The 21,489-nt window shown below is 43.1% G+C and overlaps 1 protein-coding gene across 2 annotated transcripts in view; it reads left to right on the forward strand.

The window, feature by feature from the left end:
- The window catches only part of TLK1 (tousled like kinase 1), a 48,054-nt gene extending 27,519 nt beyond the window's left edge, over window positions 1-20,535 (forward strand). For both annotated transcript variants that reach the window (XM_075284177.1, XM_075284176.1), the window contains exons 9-21: window positions 7,086-7,196; window positions 7,808-7,944; window positions 9,693-9,881; window positions 10,828-10,894; window positions 12,867-12,964; window positions 13,169-13,250; window positions 15,352-15,443; window positions 15,524-15,613; window positions 16,721-16,890; window positions 17,813-17,948; window positions 18,210-18,321; window positions 18,404-18,511; window positions 18,622-20,535. In XM_075284177.1, coding sequence (XP_075140278.1) covers window positions 7,086-7,196; window positions 7,808-7,944; window positions 9,693-9,881; window positions 10,828-10,894; window positions 12,867-12,964; window positions 13,169-13,250; window positions 15,352-15,443; window positions 15,524-15,613; window positions 16,721-16,890; window positions 17,813-17,948; window positions 18,210-18,321; window positions 18,404-18,511; window positions 18,622-18,798 — 1,569 coding nt within the window. In that variant the 3' untranslated portion in view covers window positions 18,799-20,535. The remainder of the gene's footprint in view (window positions 1-7,085; window positions 7,197-7,807; window positions 7,945-9,692; window positions 9,882-10,827; window positions 10,895-12,866; window positions 12,965-13,168; window positions 13,251-15,351; window positions 15,444-15,523; window positions 15,614-16,720; window positions 16,891-17,812; window positions 17,949-18,209; window positions 18,322-18,403; window positions 18,512-18,621) is intronic.
- The last annotated feature ends 954 nt before the right edge of the window (window positions 20,536-21,489 follow it).

A 21,489-nucleotide genomic window follows, 5' to 3' on the forward strand; every position in this document is an offset into this window, starting at 1 on the left:
AGCCTAGGACTTATCCCGGATTAACTCTAGTTGCCTCCTAAACACAACAGAGATGGCGGTCTTCATTATCATTAAACCCGAACAACAATATATTTGTAAATTGCACAGGTTGCCTGCAAAGATCTAGCAAAAAGCTGGTAACATTATTATTATGATCGCATTAGACCTGTTTTACTAATTTTAGATGGTCTAATACTGGGCCAGATTTATCACAGTGCCTGGTGCTGGATGATCAATCTGTCCCATCTTTACACTGTCTAGTCTAAGTTTATACCACTTATTAGTTGCTATATTTCTTCACCAGAATTTTTGACCAAAATTTGAGTACATCTTATGCCCTCTTGCACAAGCCTTACCCCTATCTTGCTAAGTGACGGCAGCTTGTTAGACGCTGCAAGAAAAATGTGCAAAATGCATGATAGATGTGGTGCAGGCCAATTTTTGGTACAGATTACGTCACAATTCTGGCAAATTTTGATAATTTTCCCCATTCTCTTTTTAGACTTAGAAATTGTGGGGCCTTTTTTTTTATCCCTAAGAGACAATGTCAGTTTAGTACTTACTTGTATTTCCCATGTTATCAATTTGGATGATCTTTTCTTACAACTCTGCTGTGTGCTGTTCCTCTTATTCCTCCTAAAAATGTATGGGTGAATAGTGAGTGTTACCATCCTCCTTGCTAAAGGGTTGTGTCCCTATGTAGTCTGATACTGTCAGCACTGAGTCAGACTGTGTACACACCCGATGGATAACACACACTTATCAATTTCTTCTTAAATTTATAGGAGAAATAACAGAGGAACAGAACAACACAAATATTACCCAGAATTAATATTTCATATAAACTGCTCACACACAGTGATTGACAGTTCTCCCTGTATAAGTCTGTATACACAGAAGGCTATTTATGACATAACTTAGCTTCTCCCTTTCCATATTATGACCCTTATAACCCTATATATCATAGAGCTCAGCTTCTCTCCCGCTGTCATATAACCCTATATATCACTTAGCTCAGCTTCTCTCCTCGATCATATAACCCTATATATCACAGAGCTCAGCTTCTCTCCTCTATCATATAACCCTATATATCACTTAGCTCAGCTTCTCTCCTCGATCATATAACCCTATATATCACATAGCTCAGCTTCTCTCCTCTATCCTATAACCCTATATATCACTTAGCTCAGCTTCTCTCCTCGATCATATAACCCTATATATCACAGAGCTCAGCTTCTCTCCTCTATCATATAACCCTATATATATCACAGAGCTCAGCTTCTCTCCTCTATCATATAACCCTATATATCACAGAGCTCAGCTTCTCTCCTCTATCATTATATCACAGAGCTCAGCTTCTCTCCTCTATCATATAACCCTATATATCACAGAGCTCAACTTCTCTCCTCTATCCTATAACCCTATATATCACAGAGCTCAGCTTCTCTCCTCTATCATATAACCTATATATCACAGAGCTCAGCTTCTCTCCTCTATCATATAACCTATATATCACAGAGCTCAGCTTCTCTCCTCTATCATATAACCCTATATATCACAGAGCTCAGCTTCTCTCCTCTATCCTATAACCCTATATATCATAGAGCTCAGCTTCTCTCCCGCTGTCATATAACCCTATATATCACTTAGCTCAGCTTCTCTCCTCGATCATATAACCCTATATATCACAGAGCTCAGCTTCTCTCCTCTCTCATATAACCCTATATATCACAGAGCTCAGCTTCTCTCCTCTATCATTATATCACAGAGCTCAACTTCTCTCCTCTATCCTATAACCCTATATATCACAGAGCTCAGCTTCTCTCTTCTATCATATAACCTATACAGTATATCACAGAACTCAGCTTCTCTCCTCTATCATATAACCTATATATCACAGAGCTCAGCTTCTCTCCTCTATCATATAACCTACACTCACCGGCCACTTTATTAGGTACACCTGTCCAACTGCTCGTTAACACTTAATTTGTAATCAGCCAATCACATGGCGGCAACTCAGTGCATTTAGGCATGTAGACATGGTCAAGACAATCTCCTGCAGTTCAAACCGAGCATCAGTATGGGGAAGAAAGGTGATTTGAGTGCCTTTGAACGTGGCATGGTTGTTGGTGCCAGAAGGGCTGGTCTGAGTATTTCAGAAACTGCTGATCTACTGGGATTTTCACGCACAACCATCTCTAGGGTTTACAGAGAAAGGTCCGAAAAAGAAAAAACATCCAGTGAGCGGCAGTTCTGTGGGCGGAAATGCGTTGTTGATGCCAGAGGTCAGAGGAGAATGGCCAGACTGGTTCGAGCTGATAGAAAGGCAACAGTGACTCAAATAGCCACCCGTTACAACCAAGGTAGCCAGAAGAGCATCTCTGAACGCCGCACAGTACGTCGAACTTTGAGGCAGATGGGCTACAGCAGCAGAAGACCACACCGGGTGCCACTCCTTTCAGCTAAGAACAGGAAACTGAGGCTACAATTTGCACAAGCTCATCGAAATTGGACAATTGAAGATTGGAAATACGTTGCCTGGTCTGATGAGTCTCGATTTCTGCTGCGACATTCGGATGGTAGGGTCAGAATTTGGCGTCAACAACATGAAAGCATGGATCCATCCTGCCTTGTATCAACGGTTCAGGCTGGTGGTGGTGGTGTCATGGTGTGGGGAATATTTTCTTGGCACTCTTTGGGCCCCTTGGTACCAATTGAGCATCGTTGCAACGCCAAAGCCTACCTGAGTATTGTTGCTGACCATGTCCATCCCTTTATGACCACAATGTACCCAACATCTGATGGCTACTTTCAGCAGGATAATGCAATGCCATGTCATAAAGCTGGAATCATCTCAGACTGGTTTCTTGAACATGACAATGAGTTCACTGTACTCCAATGGCCTCCACAGTCACCAGATCTCAATCCAATAGAGCATCTTTGGGATGTGGTGGAACGGGAGATTCGCATCATGGATGTGCAGCCGACAAATCTGCGGCAACTGTGTGATGCCATCATGTCAATATGGACCAAAATCTCTGAGGAATGCTTCCAGCACCTTGTTGAATCTATGCCACGAAGAATTGAGGCAGTTCTGAAGGCAAAAGGGGTCCAACCCGTTACTAGCATGGTGTACCTAATAAAGTGGCCGGTGAGTGTATATATCACAGAGCTCAGCTTCTCTCCTCGATCCTATAACCCTATATATCACAGAGCTCAGCTTCTCTCCTCTATCCTATAACCCTATATATCACAGAGCTCAGCTTCTCTCCTCTATCATATAACCCTATATATCACACAGCTCAGCTTCTCTCCTCTATCATATAACCCTATATATCACAGAGCTCAGCTTCTCTCCTCTATCATATAACCCTATATATCACAGAGCTCAGCTTCTCTCCTCTATCATATAACCCTATATATCACACAGCTCAGCTTCTCTCCTCTATCATATAACCCTATATATCTCAGAGCTCAGCTTCTCTCCTCTATCCTATAACCCTATATATATCACACAGCTCAGCTTCTCTCTTCTATCATATAACCCTATATATCACACAGCTCAGCTTCTCTCCTCTATCCAAATCAAAATCAAATCAAAAAATGCTTTATTGGCACGTCCGAATAGGTATTTGGCATTGCCAAAGCTAGTAAAGTGGGCGGGGTGGGGGGGGGGAGTTGGGTTGGGTGGGTGGTGGGTATGGGGGGGTGGTTTCCTATAACCCTATATATCACAGAGCTCAGCTTCTCTCCTCTATCATATAACCCTATATACCACAGAGCTCAGCTTCTCTCCTCTATCATACAGTATAACCCTGTATATCACAGAGCTCAGCTTCTCTCCTCTATCATATCACCCTATATATCACAGAGCTCAGCTTCTCTTCTCTATCATATAACCCTATATATCACAGAGCTTAGTTTCTCTCCTCTATCATATAACCCTATATATCACAGAGCTCAGCTTCTCTCCTCTATCATACAGTATAACCCTGTATATCACAGAGCTCAGCTTCTCTCCTCTATCATATAACCTATATATCACAGAGCTCAGCTTCTCTCCTCTATCATATAACCTATATATCACAGAGCTCAGCTTCTCTCCTCTATCATATAACCCTATATATCACAGAGCACAGCTTCTCTCCTCTATTATATAACCCTATATATCACAGAGCTCAGCTTCTCTCCTCTATCATATAACTCTATATATCACAGAGCTCAGCTTCTCTCCTCTATCATATAACCCTATATATCACAGAGCTCAGCTTCTCTCCTCTATCATATAACTCTATATATCACAGAGCTCAGCTTCTCTCCTCTATAATATAACCCTATATATCACAGAGCTCAGCTTCTCTCCTCCATCATTCCTCCTGAGCCGTTGCCTTGAGGGGTCTGCTGGACCTGGGCTTGTCAAAAACATCTCCAGTCTGTTCAAATCTTTTTTTTTTTTAATTCTTTGTACTTGACGCTGAGACACATTAAAGGTGCGGCCACCTCTGCAGTGGATCTGGTCTTCAGCCTCTTGATAATCAAGGCTTTGGTCGCAGGTTTGATTTTTGGCATGTCGTCAGTGGTGAAGTTGCAGTTGAAGTGAAGGTCTGAGGTGTTGTAGTTCTTCTTATACACACCCACTAATTAACCGAGTAATTAGTGAGCATCGGCGAGGCTGTACACTAGTATTGGGGGCATCACATGACAAGGCGACAAAACTTTTGCCTTGCCAAAATCTGACCTTTCTGTGTTCATTAAATGATCAATATTTCGCCATTGAAGCCAATTTATTTTCTTAATATCAAACACATTTGGGAGGGTTCAGCTTTCATCTGAGTCATTTCTTATACCAATAGATGAAATTAAAGTCAGTTTATGAGCTTTTGATTCCACAGCATGGATAAGCAACAGAGCTTTTGTCAGGGACTGTATATACGAAGGGTCAGGGATTAAGAAAACTCCTTAAGGAGAGCACCTTTGCGGACGTATGGAGACTTACAAAGCAATAACCTCACATCATGGTGTTAGGCTTTCACCAAAAATCATGCATGATGTTTAAGGGGGATGTCCTAGAGGCAGCATAGTAGAAACATTATTTTCCCAATTACATCCTGGAAAACAGATTAGCATACTCCTCAGTATATACGAAGTGATAGAGTGGAATATACATCAGTAGTGATGTCTTGATCAGGAAAACATCAAATAGCTATATCATGTACACATCCTAGATGTGTCTTATTTTTGTCTTTTTTGCTTTTCCTCCAATGGCTCTCCCATCTACCCTGCACGTACTTTGTCCTCTTGGAAGCGTTTTATATCGGCGTCTTGTCACTACCGGATTTAGCAGTACACATGATCTCTGCACTGTTTTATATTGGCTCGGAGCAGAGTCCTTGTCATGTCCTTGACTGTGTCAGCCATGTTCTGATGACTTCACTTCTTGGAGGGCTGGGTAGAATATTGCTTTTTGTGGCAGCGTGTGCCGCTAATCCTGGCCTGTTATACATCTCATAGAATAGTCCTCCTATAAATAACCTCCTCTATAAATAACTATTGCAGAGATAAATAGGCGAGGAAATGACAGTAAATGTTAACAGTTTAGATTCAGAGTCTCTGGGAGGCGGAACGGGTGACTTTATCTGGTGCTGCCGGTAGCACAATGACAGCGCACAGATGAATGGTCATGTGCTCCGCTACAAGTGCCTACATGGAAAATTCCTTCTGCTAAGTGGCTTCCGGCTTTACTTCCAGTTTTTCTGTTCTTAGAAGTATTAAGTAGAGATGAGCGAGTACTGTTGAGATCAGCCGATCCGAACAGCACGCTCCATAGAAATGAATGGATGCACCTGATACTTCCGCTTTGATGGCGGCCGGCCGCTTAACCCCCCGCGTGCCGGCTACATCCATTCATTTCTATGCGAGCGTGCTGTTCGGATCGGCTGATCCGAACAGTACTCGCTCATATCTAGTATTAAGTCATCATTTTCAGTTTGATAGGAAATCTCAGCGCAAAATTGAGAATGCGTTATAGGGTCGTGTAGTAATGACGACAGTCTCTTCTGATCAGGGGTATATACAATTGTTCAATATCCAATATATAGAGACGAACTAGCCTGTATGTTATAGGATTCTATAGTAACGATGACAATATCTGTTATCAGGGGTATAGGCAATTGTCCAATGTCTGACGTATATTAGACTACATGATCCTATGAGGGACCACTGCTGGTGGACAAATTCTAGGGGGATTCTGGTCTGTCCAGCTTGGGTTTGAGACCTCTGCCGCAAAGCATATCACTTAATTCAGATACCAGAGCAGAGGAGAAGCTCAGACAAGATGGCTGCCACTACCTAGTGTCAAACTGAATAGAACCGGTCCACTTGACGGTACCCTTGTATCAGCCAGAGGTGACCCCATGGATACCCTGGGGTGCTAGCGAACATATAGAAATACCAGGAAATGTAGTGCCTTAGCGGCAGATAAAGGTATATAATATACAAGTGCAAGGGTAGAGGACAAGACAGACCTTCATTATAATAAGCCGTCCATCTACGCCAACCCTCTCTTTTGGTCATGGCTGATCACTGAGAGTCTGACCGCTTTAACCCTTGATATTTGATCCTTGCTGTGGATCTCCAATCTGGTCTATGATGTGGCTGGAGCACACACAGCATTAATAGTGTGAATGTTAGAAGGAACAAAGCCTCCATACACATTAGCTGGTCAGCCGGGCCCACCAGAATTGGCAGGTTCTACTGATGTCCATGCCATGTCCACACGGTATCTCAAAGCGTTGCTAACAGCACCAGTCATCACTGTGGCTGACCGCGACCAATAAACACGACAAGATGAAACTGAGAAGCCGCGTCGTGTACGGAGAATGCAGGGGCAGGAAGAAAAGGTCACAGCAATTGACTCGTATGCAATGACTTCAGCTCCAGACCTACATGTAGTACACTTATCCGGTGACAGGAATAAATCTCTCCATCGCCAAGATGATGTAATAACTTCAAACAGGGAAAAATTAACCTGTCGCTGTCTTGTGATTCTTGTAGTAAGTTGTTTTTTTTTTCTTTTCAATTTCCAGACAAACTGTGATCTTCGACGACAAATAGACGAACAGCAAAAAATCCTCGAAAAATACAAAGAAAGGTTAAATAAATGTATTTCAATGAGCAAAAAACTTCTTATTGAAAAGGTGAGTTCTGGTCTATGGCGACAGCATTGTTGGCTTGTATTCGGACGGCTACTGCATATCAGCCTTGATCTTACTACCTGAAGACCCGGGGTCTGATGCTGAAGTGAAATGGACTGAGTTCAGCATAGAACCCTATGGCGGTCTAAGTTTGGCTCACTGGAACCTCATAATGGTCTAGGCCGTAATAGAAATACAGCAGTGTGTCCTCTGAGCTTTCAGCAAGCAGCTATTGAAAGTATATGGGCACCTTAAAGGGATCTTCTCATCTGGGACAGGTATGACATATATAGTGTAACCTTAAAGGGCTTGTCTAGGATAACGTTATCCTGAACAACCCCTTTAAGGCCTATTAGAACTGTGGGTCTTGTATATTCCCAGATGGGGGTCATTCTCAAGTGTGAATAAATGCCATGCTATCTTTTCAGTAGAAATCACCAAAACAATGGACTTGATGTGTTTTTGCCTGGATGGTGCATTATAAACCTCTCCAAGTTTGCTATTACATTTTTAATTTCTTGTCTTATCTGTTGACCTGTATTCAGGTTTATCTTGTGCCGGGGTAATGTAAGTCTTCTATAACAACCTATGGGTTCTCTGCTTATTTCATACAGAGCACTCAGGAGAAGCTGGCGAGCAGAGAGAAGAGCATGCAGGACAGATTGCGGCTGGGACACTTCACCACCGTCCGGCATGGGGCCTCCTTTACTGAGCAGTGGACAGATGGATTTGCTTTTCAAAACCTTGTCAAGTTAGTCTATTGTTGTGGAATTTCTAGAATGATCCCTCACGAGCCAGATGATGTCATTGTATTTTACTGGCAGGAAAGATCAGCTGAGGAAAGTTCTATCCGAGGCTTGTAGCAAAGAAATACTCAACGTGGCATATTAAATTAGTTTCAGGAGGGTTCAGGAAAGCCTGTATTCAGATGACATTCATGGAAAAGTCATCACCGTCCACCGGCACAGTATCACATAGAGTATACAAGAAGTCCACATCTGGTGCCTAGCATATGAGAAGAGAAATATCTACAACCATGGGATCGTTCACACTAGTATTATAGGGATTGACCCTCCCTTCCATTTTTGTTTTTTTTATAGAGGTGAAGAGCAACCATTATTTTTTTCTTTTGTGGATTGATATTAGTTTATTTTTACATATTGACTTAGTAGTATATCCACTTGTGCTGGTATCTTATCACCTTGGTGTATACATGTAGGTTTTTTCTGTCTGCTTGAGAAGTCGGACATCTTTACATGCGGACAGTGAAGGAAGGGCACGGAGTGCAAAAGAACGCACCCGATTCCCATTTAAATAAATGACAGGTGTCACGGACACAGCTAGAATCCGCTCCTAATGTCTGTGGCAGATTTTGAACGGACACTACCTGTCGGACACAGACGGTAGTGTGAACGCTCCCTTAGGCTTATTTCACACAGGGGAGCAGTAGGGCGGATTTTGGCACCGAGAGTGATGCGGGGAGCCGCGTCACTCTTGGGTCAAAACCCGCCTGCCACGACTGTCGTGGCTTCCGACAGTCGCGGCTTCCCCCTCTGGAGCAGGCTCAAATGAATGGGCCGACTCCAGAGGTTGCTGCCACCAAGCGGACACCACAGCTCAACGAGTCGCGGAAGCCACCTGAAGAAAGGGCAGCCCGCTTCTTTTTTACCGTGAGCAGCAGCACGCCACTCAAGGAAAAAAAAAAGTAGCCTGGCGGTCTACATAGACCACCATTGTGAGAGGGTGGATTATGACATGGATTACGTGCCATAATCCGCCCCCTTAGTGCCCGTGTGAACAAGCCCTAAGGATAGGCCATCAATTTACACTCCGACTTACACGTACCCTAGATTTGTGGCGAATCTACAACTTATCCCACAAAAAACAAGAGCTGTGTTGATGCAAAAAAAAAATAATTGTTCTGCAGTGGCAAGTTGAAAAATTTCTTTGCGATTCTGAAGGGCAGAAATGGGGTGAATGGGGCGTTGACTAAATTGGGAATAATTTCCATCCAGTACTAGTGTGAAAGTCTTGGGGACATTTTTCATGAACCGAACGTTCTTCGACCAGGCAAAAAATTACTTTGCACTCAATTTGGTCAACCTTTATTTTGGCTGAAGCAAACTACATGGGGAGGAATGGTCAGCACTGCAGTCGTTCCAGTAGGTCGTGTGCACATGCCATGTTTTCAGAGGACTATAAGAGCTTTGCTTATTTCTGGCAATTTTGGGGGGGCCAGTTATCGGGTACAAGCATTCCAATGAGGGCTTTTATGTCCTGTAGAAGGACCTTGAGGTTTCTGGCACCAGACCGTTGAACAAACCATGCACCACTGAGGTTCTGTGTGGTGTTATGTTTTTTATGAATATGGTGGTCAGTAGGGCGAAGCATTTGTCTTGTATAGATACAACACACCAGAGCAGATGTCTTGGCAGATAAGGAATTTATATCTTTGAATGCGTGTTTGTTTATATGTCCATTTCTGCGGCTGTTTTGTAGGCAACAGGAATGGGTCAATCAACAGAGAGAAGATATTGAACGACAGAGGAAGCAGCTGGCCAAGAGAAAACCGCCATCTTCAAATAGCGCCCAGACCCCATCCTCCAATTCTGAACCAAAGCAGAGGAAAAACAAAGCCGTCAATGGGGCAGAAAACGACCCCTTTGTGAAACCTAGTTTACCCCAATTGTAAGTTTTTAAGATTAAAAATCAACAACAGCCTATGGACATAAGAACACTTTAAAGACAAGGCTAGACGGAGCATACATTTCCCTCATGTCCAATCCCATCATATAGGAGGACCTGCGACCATGTCTGCACTGACATAGCCGTGGTTCTATTATACACTAGTTAAAGGGATTTTCCAGGACTTCTTGATTGATTGAACTTATTTTTAGGATGAGTCAACAATTGAAGAATTAAGGGGATCTGACACCTAGGACCCCAAGGATTAGGTGGTTGGAGCACTGCTTCCGATCCAGCCATGTGACATCGCTTTTCTCCTGTTCTCACCACTTGTTGCTTATTCTATGGCGCTGACTTTACTGTAGTATGCCAAACCCCACAGCACACATAGCTACCTGTGAAAATGGGAAAGAAGGTGTAGAGGCCCCTGGACCAGGTGCTGGTTCCGATAATGCCCAGCCCAGAACTTCCCAGGTCCACCGGTAAAATCCCCCAGAGGATACAAGTAGATAAAGGCTTCCCTGGCCACCCCCTTAATATAGTCCTATATTATTGTTGGTGGAATGTGCATGCTTTTCCTCACCCATGTCTATGAGTGCTGATGTTCAGACATGGCGGATAAGACCTGTTTAGATAATACTTGGGTTGCTAGCGTTTTGCGGGCGAGTTCTGATCCCTCCTGCTCCCTCTGCTAGAGGAAATACATTTTATTCTTTCTTTTTATTTCATTGTTCTCAATAGCGACTTCCAATTTTCCTTGAGCTGGCGGAGGGACTAGCTGAAGTGAGGTCATTCTATTCCTCTGTAGGAACAATATACATAAAAATGGAGAAATGTCATGTCTAAAGTATGCCAGGAATGCTGAGCTCCCCTGAGACTTTCTGGGACTACGTATGACCAGCTTAGATTTGCCAAATGTTAATTTTCTCTTTCCTTTTCTATTATCCAGGTTAACCCCTGCGGAATATCACGAGCAGGAAGAGATTTTTAAGCTTAGGCTCGGACATTTGAAAAAGGTGCGGCCTGTATATCAATACTGGATTTTGTAAACTCCCGGTTTATGTGGCATATTACGTTTTTCTTGCTGTACGCCCTTGTACTGCAGTGTATATGGCAGATATAGTCATTAGTATTCAGGGTTTCAGAAATCCTCCTCTGCAGCCTGCTGGAACAATGGCTGCTGATTTTTCCTTTCCTGCTGCCGTCTCTAGAATATTGTCATCTGTGTTCTCACTTACATTACAGTCAATGGGTGAATTGATTTGGGTACCTGAGCGCGCCATTTCCTTGCAGACAGTAGTAGAGCTTGTTAACCAGTCTTTGCAAGGAATAAGGGTGCTGTTATAGGCCTACGTTTTTACCTCGACTTGCATTAAGTTTCCGTTTACACGACCCAGCCCAGTCTCTACTGGCTTATCATAGATCTGGGTGTGATCATCATTGACCCTATGAGTGATTCTATCTGCGAAATTGGACCCAAGTGGCCAATCCATGATAAAAATATAGCATTTTTTTTAATGGATCACGGACAACATACGTTTGAGGAACTTGCAGTTAGACACTGAAAAATCAGCAAATATGTTAATGCATGTGCTGTTTTACCTATTCTGTCACCCCAAATGCTACTGTCTGATTAGTCTTTCTGTTTTGAGCATATTCTTAGGATTAAATGGTACTATGACAAACTGTGTAGGGTTAAAGGGTGTCTTGCAATCTCGACTCCTAGGACTGCCGCAGATCACCGGTACCGAGGCAGCGCAGCAAAGTATAGGTACTGCAGCGCTGTCCCATCCCATTGAAGTCTATAGTACAGTTTTTATGGAAAGTCAGCAGTTCGGCTCTCCTGCTCTGCCTTGGTACCATGCAGGGTTCCTATGTGTCAGACCCCTGTGTCAGGGTCGAATTCGACAGCACGGGTCAATCAGTCAGATCCAAATTAGTAAGAGCATGTGTGTCGCAGACACCGTCGCAGACACCTGCAGAAATAATATTGAATATCAATTATATAAACTGGATAATACTTTTAATGGTCCTAGCAGAGTGTTATGTTCTGGTGTGCAGTGGCAAATGAACCATGTGCACATACAGCAAATGTAGTCCTATAAGCCTGCCACCCTGCCCTTAATGACTCTGCAAATGGCTGCACCATATGAACAGATTCTCAGTGGTCCTTATTATAGAGCTTTACCTGCTCCCTGCCATAATTCACCTTCCCTTCTGTTACGTGTGCAGTTTTTTTATTTATTTATTTTTTTGCAATCATGCTGAGAACCCTTTATTAACTTGTCTAACATCATCATGTCAGGACAGGGCACACTGACAAAGTGGCATGTAGCTGTGCTCTATTGCAAAACACCTCTAAAATTAGTATTGTTGGAGGTTCCATCGCTGTTTACTGGGAATCCACCCTGCTGCGGGACCCCCCCCCCCCCACCAGTCATAAAAATGAGTGTCCCCCTCTCTGCTGTGGTAATGGAGCCGTAGTGGGCATGCACCCATCACTCCGACAGCACCATAAGGGGCCGTTCACATGGTGGAAAATGCAGAATGCTAGTTGTCCTTTCAATGGATTCCGCCCCGCTTCTGCCTCTCAATTTTTTCATTGGAAGGCAGATTTGCAGCACAACAAAAATAAGCGTCCAGTCGATCTTGCCACAGATGCTGTGGCTAATTTTGGCAATCTACATGGAGCCTGCGACCGGGAAATGAAGAACTCTCCTTCATTCTCCGCTATGTGAATGATCAATAAAAGTGAATGACGGTGGTCTAGCTTGCAGATATATAGGCTGAGGATAGGGCTGTTCTTACTACTTCACCAAGCCTGCTGACCGCTCCCCTTCACATGTAATGCTGATAACCTGCTATCACATTAAACTTCCATATTAGGAACAAGGCCGGGTGTTAACGGCATAGGAAGAGAAAAAAATAAAATTTCTGCAATACGTTACTATATTCATAGCTAATATTGTGTAATTCCTTATCTTGTAGGAAGAAGCAGAAATCCAGGCTGAGTTGGAGCGTTTGGAAAGAGTTCGAAATCTTCACATTCGAGAACTGAAAAGAATTAATAACGAAGATAATTCACAGTAAGTATATGGAATACGCCTCACACACATGTATACTGCTGTAATAAATCCCCTGAAATGCCCACCATGATGAAAGGCACATTTCTATGAATCAGTGTCATGTGATGTACTTACCGAACTGAGAGGACAGTGTGCGGATTCTTCTGTCACATCTTCACACCTTTCCTCTCTTTATATACATATATATTTTTTTTATGTTTCCAGGTTCAAAGACCACCCTACGTTGAATGAGCGCTATTTATTACTTCATCTACTAGGACGAGGCGGTTTTAGCGAAGTGTACAAGGTAACATTTACAGGGTCTGACGGTCAGACGTTGAGTTTTTCTCATTTGCTACAGTAGTTGAGAGAGCGCTGTGTATGCGAGTCTCTACTCTTACGTACAGGACTTGTAAAATAGTTCCGGCTCCCAGCATTGGTCAGGCAGTTACGGCGTATCCTGGGGATGAGAATATCCATGTAATTCCCGGACTCGTATCACAGAGCCATAATGTGCTATCAATATGTATTCTAAAAAAACAGGTTAACACATGTCCTCATGCATAGGTTTGGTTAAAGGGTTACCTCTTTATGCCAGTACTTAGAGCATTAACCTCTTCCTGACGTCCCCTGTGCTATTACGGCAGATGCTAGATCTTGAAAGAGGACCTTTCAGCACCTCCACTAATTCAATTTCTTAGTTTGTGTTAATAGACGCTGCTCCGCTGATTCCAGCACAGTTAGAATTTTCTCTCCAGCCCCCACCATTCCTGAGCAACAACCGCAGGTGCCTGATGTGCTATTTAAGTTATGTAATGTCAGGTGGGCGGAGTCAGGCAGGACGTGAGTCAGAGGCAGCCAGTGTCAGAGCTCGGAGTCACACCTCCTTGTCTGCTCCTGCCTGACACCGCCCTCCTGACAGTACAGAGATTAAATAGTATTTCAGGCACCAAGACGATTAGCGTTGATTGCTCAGAAACAGTTGGGACTAGAGAAAAATTTCAGCTGTGCCAGAATCAGTGGAGCAGCGACTATTAAATGATGCAAGGAGTTTGAGTTTGTGAAAGGTCCTCTTTAAAGATGACAGACACTGGGTCTCTGCTGTATGGTTCAATGTGATCACAAGCATTGTATTCCTTGGTGGCCCCTCAAAATAAAATTAAAAGACAAGTAAGGAACGGTCATTACTTTTGCCATTGCAGCAGAGATCGCAGGAGCTAATGAAGGCTCCCAGGCCTGTCATAGTCATATGGGCTGGTATTTGACCGTCCCATAGACTGCAATACAGTACAAATAATTTTTTTTCAAACTTTCTTAGTCTTGACAGTCTGTTGTTTTGCTCAGTTGAAAATGGACAGGGTAATGAATGCAGTAACTTTGTATTAGATGATAACCTGACCACAATAAAGTTTTAAATTACCACGGCCTGGCGATTGCTGGATTTTTGTTCCTGGAGATAAAGACAATCTAGACCGGCACAAGTCCTCCGGCTTCCGCGCATCCCGGCCTGACAAGTGTTCGTGAAATTAGAGGGTGAGCTGGAATACGATTTTATTTACCACAATAAGGACGTCATGGCTGGGTTTCAGACCACAGAAAGTTCCTACATTCATGGTCATATCCAGTGGCAACTGATAAAGACAAAAGATGTCACCACTTAGGGCAGGTTCACACCTGCGCCCGGTCTGCGCTTTAGCCAATCCGGCGGGTTTTCATCATTTGCCCCGAGGAACTGGACAGGGGGCGGAAACGCGGCGGTCAGTTTTCAAACCCATACACTTGAATGGGTTTGACCGACCGTGTGCGTGTTCTGCCTCTTCACGGCGAAACTGGTTTTTTTTAAGCCGGACACAAAGTCAGACATGCAGGTCTTTGTTTCCGGTTAAAAAAACAACAAAAAAACGGTTTCACCGCGGAGACTAGAAGACGCACATGGTCAGTCACTTTGCAAACCCATTCAAGTGTCTGGGTTTGAAAACTGACCGCCGGGTTTCCGTCCCCTGTCCAGTTTCTCGGGGCAAATGATGAAAAACCGCCAGATTGGCTAAAGCGGAGACCGGGCGCAGGTGTGAACCCGCCCTAAGTTGGTTAGAGAAAATCTTTAAAACGGTTTGTATGTAGCTTTTAATTGTCTACCATTAGAAATATGGTTCTGTTCATGGGAATCTCCTTTAACTGTATGTGTATAGAAGTCACCAGGACCAGCAGGTGACTTTGGGACTGAATTTCACTTGCAGTATATACCACCTGTATACAGTGACGTCACCATATAGAATTCTCTGCATTCCCTCGGTGTAGGCTGCCGGTGCTGTGAATAGCTGGGGACTTGTGTTTCACTTGCCTAAGATGCTTCATTTTTCTTTTCCTTCTTTTTGTGATTTGAGTTGAGACTTTTGTGTTTATTTCAGGCTTTTGATCTTTATGAACAAAGATACGCTGCTGTGAAAATTCACCAACTCAACAAGAGCTGGAGAGACGAGAAGAAGGAAAATTACCACAAGTAAATACTTCTGTGCCCTTTTATAATAAAGCCCGCCACTCCGCTCTGCAGCCATATTAACCTTCCTGTTTGTTTTTTAGGCACGCCTGCAGAGAGTATAGAATACACAAAGAACTCGATCACCCCCGAATAGTTAAACTTTACGATTACTTTTCCCTGGATACAGACACGTAAGTAGTCACCTGCGTTCTTGTGAATCCATTGTTTTATTATTTTGCAAGCTTTACATTTTTTTAAAGGTTAATGTTATTTTCTATACAAAGGATAGGGAATAACATGCTGACCGCTGGGACCCCCACTGATCACGAGAATGGGTATTCCAGGTCCTCCGTCAGTATAGACTGTCAGGCCGAGCTTGAGTGCTGCTTCTCCATTCATTCTCTATTTCCGAGCCATGTACTTGGTTATCTTCAGTAGTCCCATAGACATTGAATTGAGCAATGGCCTGCAGCTCCATTTGGATGGGGACGTGGGACCCCCATTCTAGAGATCAGTGGTTAAGCCCCCACCTATCAACATGTTATGCCCATCCTCTGAATTGGGAATAACCTTAAAACTTTGTCCAACCCTGTTAATGTAATATTGATTGTATACCGTACGAACAGGAGATATACCCAACTCCAAAGTGAAGGGATAACATAATTAAAAGGTTCTTCATGGATTAGACTGTTGATTGTCCGCCTATATCAGATCGGTGGGGATCCAACTCTCAGCACCCCCGCTGATCGTCTGTTTGAAGGATTGACATCGCTCATGGTTTACATGCATGCCTTTTAAGATAATTTTTGCTTCTAAACATGGCAGCTTGCTGCAGACTTTGTGACCACTGAATCCAGCATCTTAACATGTGCCATTTGCCCTTGAGCTCCCTCTGTTGGTGGTGTCAGGCAGTCCGTATAGTGTCTTTTCATGAGATTTTGAGCACCACATTGGAAACCGATAACTACACAGAATAAATTTTTGTTGCATTTTTGTTTTAAATTGTAGATGTGGATAAAATGGATGTTATGTGATGTGATTTGGCCATGCACTTGTCTCCACAGTGATGTGCTGAGCTATATCTGTGAATCCTATTTTCCAACATGATACTAAAGGAGTTATCCAGTTTCTAGTATTGATGGTCTAGCCTTAAGATAAACCATCAATATTGGAACTGTAAGGGTCTGACACCCAGCACCATGGCTTTCAGTAATGTATAAGCCAGTTGTGCCATAGACTTCCGTACTAGAAAGTGTATAAGTCCTCTCATATTTCCTGGTGCATTTCTATATTTTCAGGTTTTGTACAGTTCTAGAATACTGTGAAGGCAACGACCTTGACTTCTACCTAAAACAGCACAAGTTGATGTCTGAGAAAGAAGCCAGGTCCATTGTAATGCAAATAGTCAATGCACTACGTTATCTCAACGAGATCAAACCTCCCATCATCCATTATGATCTTAAGCCAGGTAGGTTGGAGAGTATATAGTATAGATCTGTCTTTTCTAGATCTGTTCTAATTGTTAGTCCATTATCTTTGAAACTAAATTAAATCCTGTCAGTATAGGATCTCTTATGTCAGGTAAATGTAAAGCTTGCTATACTCTTGGGCTTTACATGTCCTATGCTAGATTCACACTAGTGTTCTGGCAAATCCGCCCGAAATTCCGCTTCAGTCGGTGGAGAGAAAAGTCCTGCAAGGGGAAGTCAGGCGGTATCCTGGTGGACCCTATTAGAGTCTATGGGTTCCACGTGTTTCTACGGGTAACAACTTTTTTAGGCGGACCAGGTTTCCATCCTTCATGCCCCCATGCACTAGCGTGAACTTAGCATAAGTCATGTGATAATGCAATGCTAGCATTTTGAGTGCACACAAATAAAGGTGCCAGTTACATGATAATACAAGGAACACTGTGCTGGCTAACAGCCTGTTAGTGAAACCCATTAGAGATGAGCGAATACTATTGGAAACGGCAGTTTCAAATAGCACACTCTTATAGAAATGAATGGGAGCAGCCAGCGCGCAGGGGTTTAAGCGGCCAGACGACGGCTGCGTGCTGGCTGCGTCCATTCATTCCTATGGGAGCTGGCTATTTGAAACGGCATTCGCTCATCTCTAATACCCATACATTTAGATCAGGTTGTCTGCCCAGCTCCTATATAGTTATACCAGCACCCTCAAACCGTGTCTACATTGGAATAGTCTAAACCAGTGTGTCCCAAAATTTCCAGACTTAGGGTGCCCTTGGAAAAAAAAATTTCATCAGGGCGCCCCTACCGAATAATTTTTTACCAAAAGGCAAAAAAGTTAGATGTCAGTCAGTAGGGGTGTTACCCAGGAACTGCCATGGTTTACATTGGAAACTTCTTCATGGGACTTCATTCTTACAGGAAATATACTTCTCGTCGATGGTACAGCATGTGGGGAAATTAAAATTACAGACTTCGGCCTGTCCAAAATAATGGACGACGACAGCTATGGCGTGGATGGAATGGACCTAACATCACAAGGAGCAGGAACCTACTGGTAAGTGCGGACTAGATGACACTGACAATTTGCTGTGTAGGTTATTCTTCATGGTCCTAAAGATAACATGGAAATCTTGAGCTTGAATCGGTTTATTTGGCATTTGTTACTAAACCTCTATACCTGGATCATTGTTTTCTGAATCATTGGGATCACCAGAGGTCAGACCAATCATAGTGATGTCATAACCCAAACTATAGACTATTACAATATATACATGCCACTTTCTATTCTTATGACTGTGTTTTTGCCTCCTTGCAGGTATTTACCACCTGAGTGTTTTGTGGTGGGCAAGGAGCCACCAAAGATTTCTAATAAAGTGGACGTGTGGTCAGTCGGGGTCATCTTTTTCCAGTGTCTTTATGGTAGGAAGGTAAGAAATATTCATTTTGTCTTATTGTTACCTCCAATGATTACACAATGAGCATCTCACAAGGATCCCATTTATGTTCCAGCCCTTTGGACATAACCAATCCCAGCAAGACATTTTGCAAGAAAATACCATATTAAAAGCTACAGATGTTCAGTTTCCTGTGAAGCCTGTTGTAAGCAATGAAGCCAAGGTATGACACATTCACATTTCTAATATACGGCCAGGTATGTGTGATGTCCATTGCCCCTGTAAAGACGTCATCCAGCCTAGGAGGTGACACAATGTACATTTATCTTCCAGGCATTTATAAGACGGTGTTTAGCTTACCGCAAAGAAGACCGCTTTGACGTCCACCAGCTGGCCAGTGACCCGTACCTTCTCCCACACATGAGAAGATCCAACTCTTCAGGAAATCTGCACATGTCGGGCCTAGTGGCCTCCCCCACCGCGCCTACGTCTAGCATAATTTCATACTGATCCTCCCGCCTAGGCCGGCATGATTCTGTGTTCACTAGCTTTGAGGTGCAGATTTTAGTTAAAGATGAAATTAAAGATTTGAGTAGGTTTTTCTTTTCTTCTTCTCTCCCCCCTTCCCTTCCTCAACCAAGGATGTGTTTTGAAGACATTTGTGTGTATCGGGGGGATGGATCTCCTTAGTGTTATTTGTATGACAAGCGAAGATGACTGTGAATATATTCTCCTTGACTGTAATATTTTACATCGGCCTCAATGTGCTGTTAAAGCCATTTTCAAGCTACAGGGAATGGCCTGGGCTGCGCTCTTGTCTCCCGCCACAAGATGGCGGACGGGAGCGTGCACGTGAAGCCAGGTTCGTTCTCATAGAAGAGAGAAGGTTGTGCTTTTTTTTTTTTTTTTTTTTTTGCCCCCCTCCATTAGAGGGGACTCTGTAAATATTCTTTGTAATACTAAAACACAATTTGGTTGATACTGGAGCGATTTAGCTGGAAGGGCATTTTTCATTCTTTACAACAGAAAATCCGTAAAATTCGATTGACAGACGCGTAAGGGAACACGCACCGCCCGGAGTCTCAAACACCTGTGTATTGAAACCAAAGCTAAAAGAGAGAGAGAGTTGGGGTAGTCACAATTTGTGTGTGTATTTTTATTTTATTTTTTTATTTTCCTGTTCACATTTACAGGATAAAGTTTTGCGTCGCACGTTCTGGGGTTGAATCTTTTTTTTTTTTTTTTTTTTTTTTTTTTCATCATTCCACCTTCTTTTTTTTCCCCACTTTATTTTATTTTTTTATTTAATTTTTTTTGTTGTTTTTGGGCCATTATGTACATAAACCACACACCGTAGGTACCAAATGCTCTCCAAACTTTACATGAAATTTTCTATGCAGGACAATGAGAAATTCCCTTCTATTGCTGATGTATATTGTTGTACAGATGTCATTTTCATTTATTCATGTATTTTCAGCAGCTTTCTCCCCTCCCCCGCCGCCCCCTACTTGTACAAATGTTTAAAACTATTGCTTTTTCTATTGATTTTTGTTTTATTTTTATTTTTTAATTCTTGTTTTTAAGTCTCCCGGATGGCGCTTTTTTCATTTTTGCTGCTAAGTAACTTCTCATTTTTGCAAGACCATAGAAACGGCTTCTGTGAAACAAAAAAAAATAAAAATAAAAAGGGGGGGCCTAATCCGACCGCTTACGAACCTAGACAGTTCATTAACAAGCATGTGTATCACATCTGTAAAACATATACAGTACTGTAAGCCTGTTTACGCTTTCTTAACCGTGGCATGTTGATGACGACATATTGAGGAGGGACTCTTTGGCCGCTTTGCGTTCCTCCGCTCCGGAGGACGAGGGTGTAAAATACATTCACACAGAACGACTTCTCTTGGCTGAAACCGACAGACCGATTTTCTAATGACGTAATATGCTATAAACTCTTTTTCTAGGCTGCTGTCTTTCTCTACTGCACAACTACTAGGGAGACCCCCTTAATGGCGGCGCGAGTCACCGGTGTCTGCCGTATTGAAGGGCGGCGTCCTCTGTCACATTCATGTGTACTTTTGTTCATGTTACAGAAGGAGGCGTTATAACCCAGATTACCATTTAATATTGTACAGTTAACTGTGGCTCTCGTTTGAAATGTTGCAAGCAATTTCATTTTTCATTGTACATAAATATACATTAACTGTCTCTTTAAGATGCTGCTGAAATTGTAGAGAATGTAGCCAAAACAGTAATAAATAATGAAAGTTGAAATTTCACCTCTTGCGTTCTGTGACGTGGTTATTAGGGATGAGCCGAGGATAAAATATTCGATGATTTATTATGTCTATGAATTATGGAAGAAGTCGGAATATTTGTGCAAAAATTGCACCTTTTGAAGTTGGCCTCATTGGCTTCATCATCGTTTATACCAGTTTTCTGACGTAAACCTAACCCCAACAAGGAGCAGGTGTAGATTTCCATTTAGGTGCATGGACCCCGGAGTATGTGCGTAATTGATGATACCTTGTCGCAAACTCCAGCGGACCAGGGACTATCAAGACCGATGTCGTAAACAGTCTTGGTGTGTCCTGAGCCTCTTTCCTGCATCTCATGTCTTTCATAGGCCGGGGCCCCACGTGGCGTAAACGCTGCGGCAAAAACTGCAGTATTTTTCAGTCTCTGCACAGTGAATCCTATCCACACATTGCAGAAAAATACCATCACTGGGCTAATGTATCAGGGGAAATACGTAAAAGGTCACTACCAAACCCTGGACACAAAACTGTGGGTCACTTCATAAAAATGACCGTTACATAGAAGGAAAACTATTTCTCCATCGCCCGTAACAGCACCCTTGTGAGTTGGAGCGCCCATCTGGGACTGGAAACCTAAAAAATCTACAAAAGTTCATACACCCAGCACTCAGTTTTCTTCCTTAAGTGAGGACTGTTCACACCCTGGACTGAGGGCAGTAATGGTACCTGTAATTGCTGTTCCTCGTGGGGGTATACATCGTCGTATGATGTCTCCTGATACCCTAATTGTCTGATCCGTTACTGTGCTCCATTCCACTTCCCTCTGCTACTGGCCTGGTCTAACAGTGAGGGCTCCTATGGTCCTGGGCGAGGACTCTCCGGATCATTCTGGGACGTCTGGCTAACTTTGTTAGGATCAATGTGTGGAGCCTACAGGGCTTGA

This window comes from Leptodactylus fuscus, chromosome 8 (genome assembly GCF_031893055.1).
Source record: "Leptodactylus fuscus isolate aLepFus1 chromosome 8, aLepFus1.hap2, whole genome shotgun sequence".
Lineage (NCBI taxonomy): Eukaryota > Metazoa > Chordata > Amphibia > Anura > Leptodactylidae > Leptodactylus > Leptodactylus fuscus.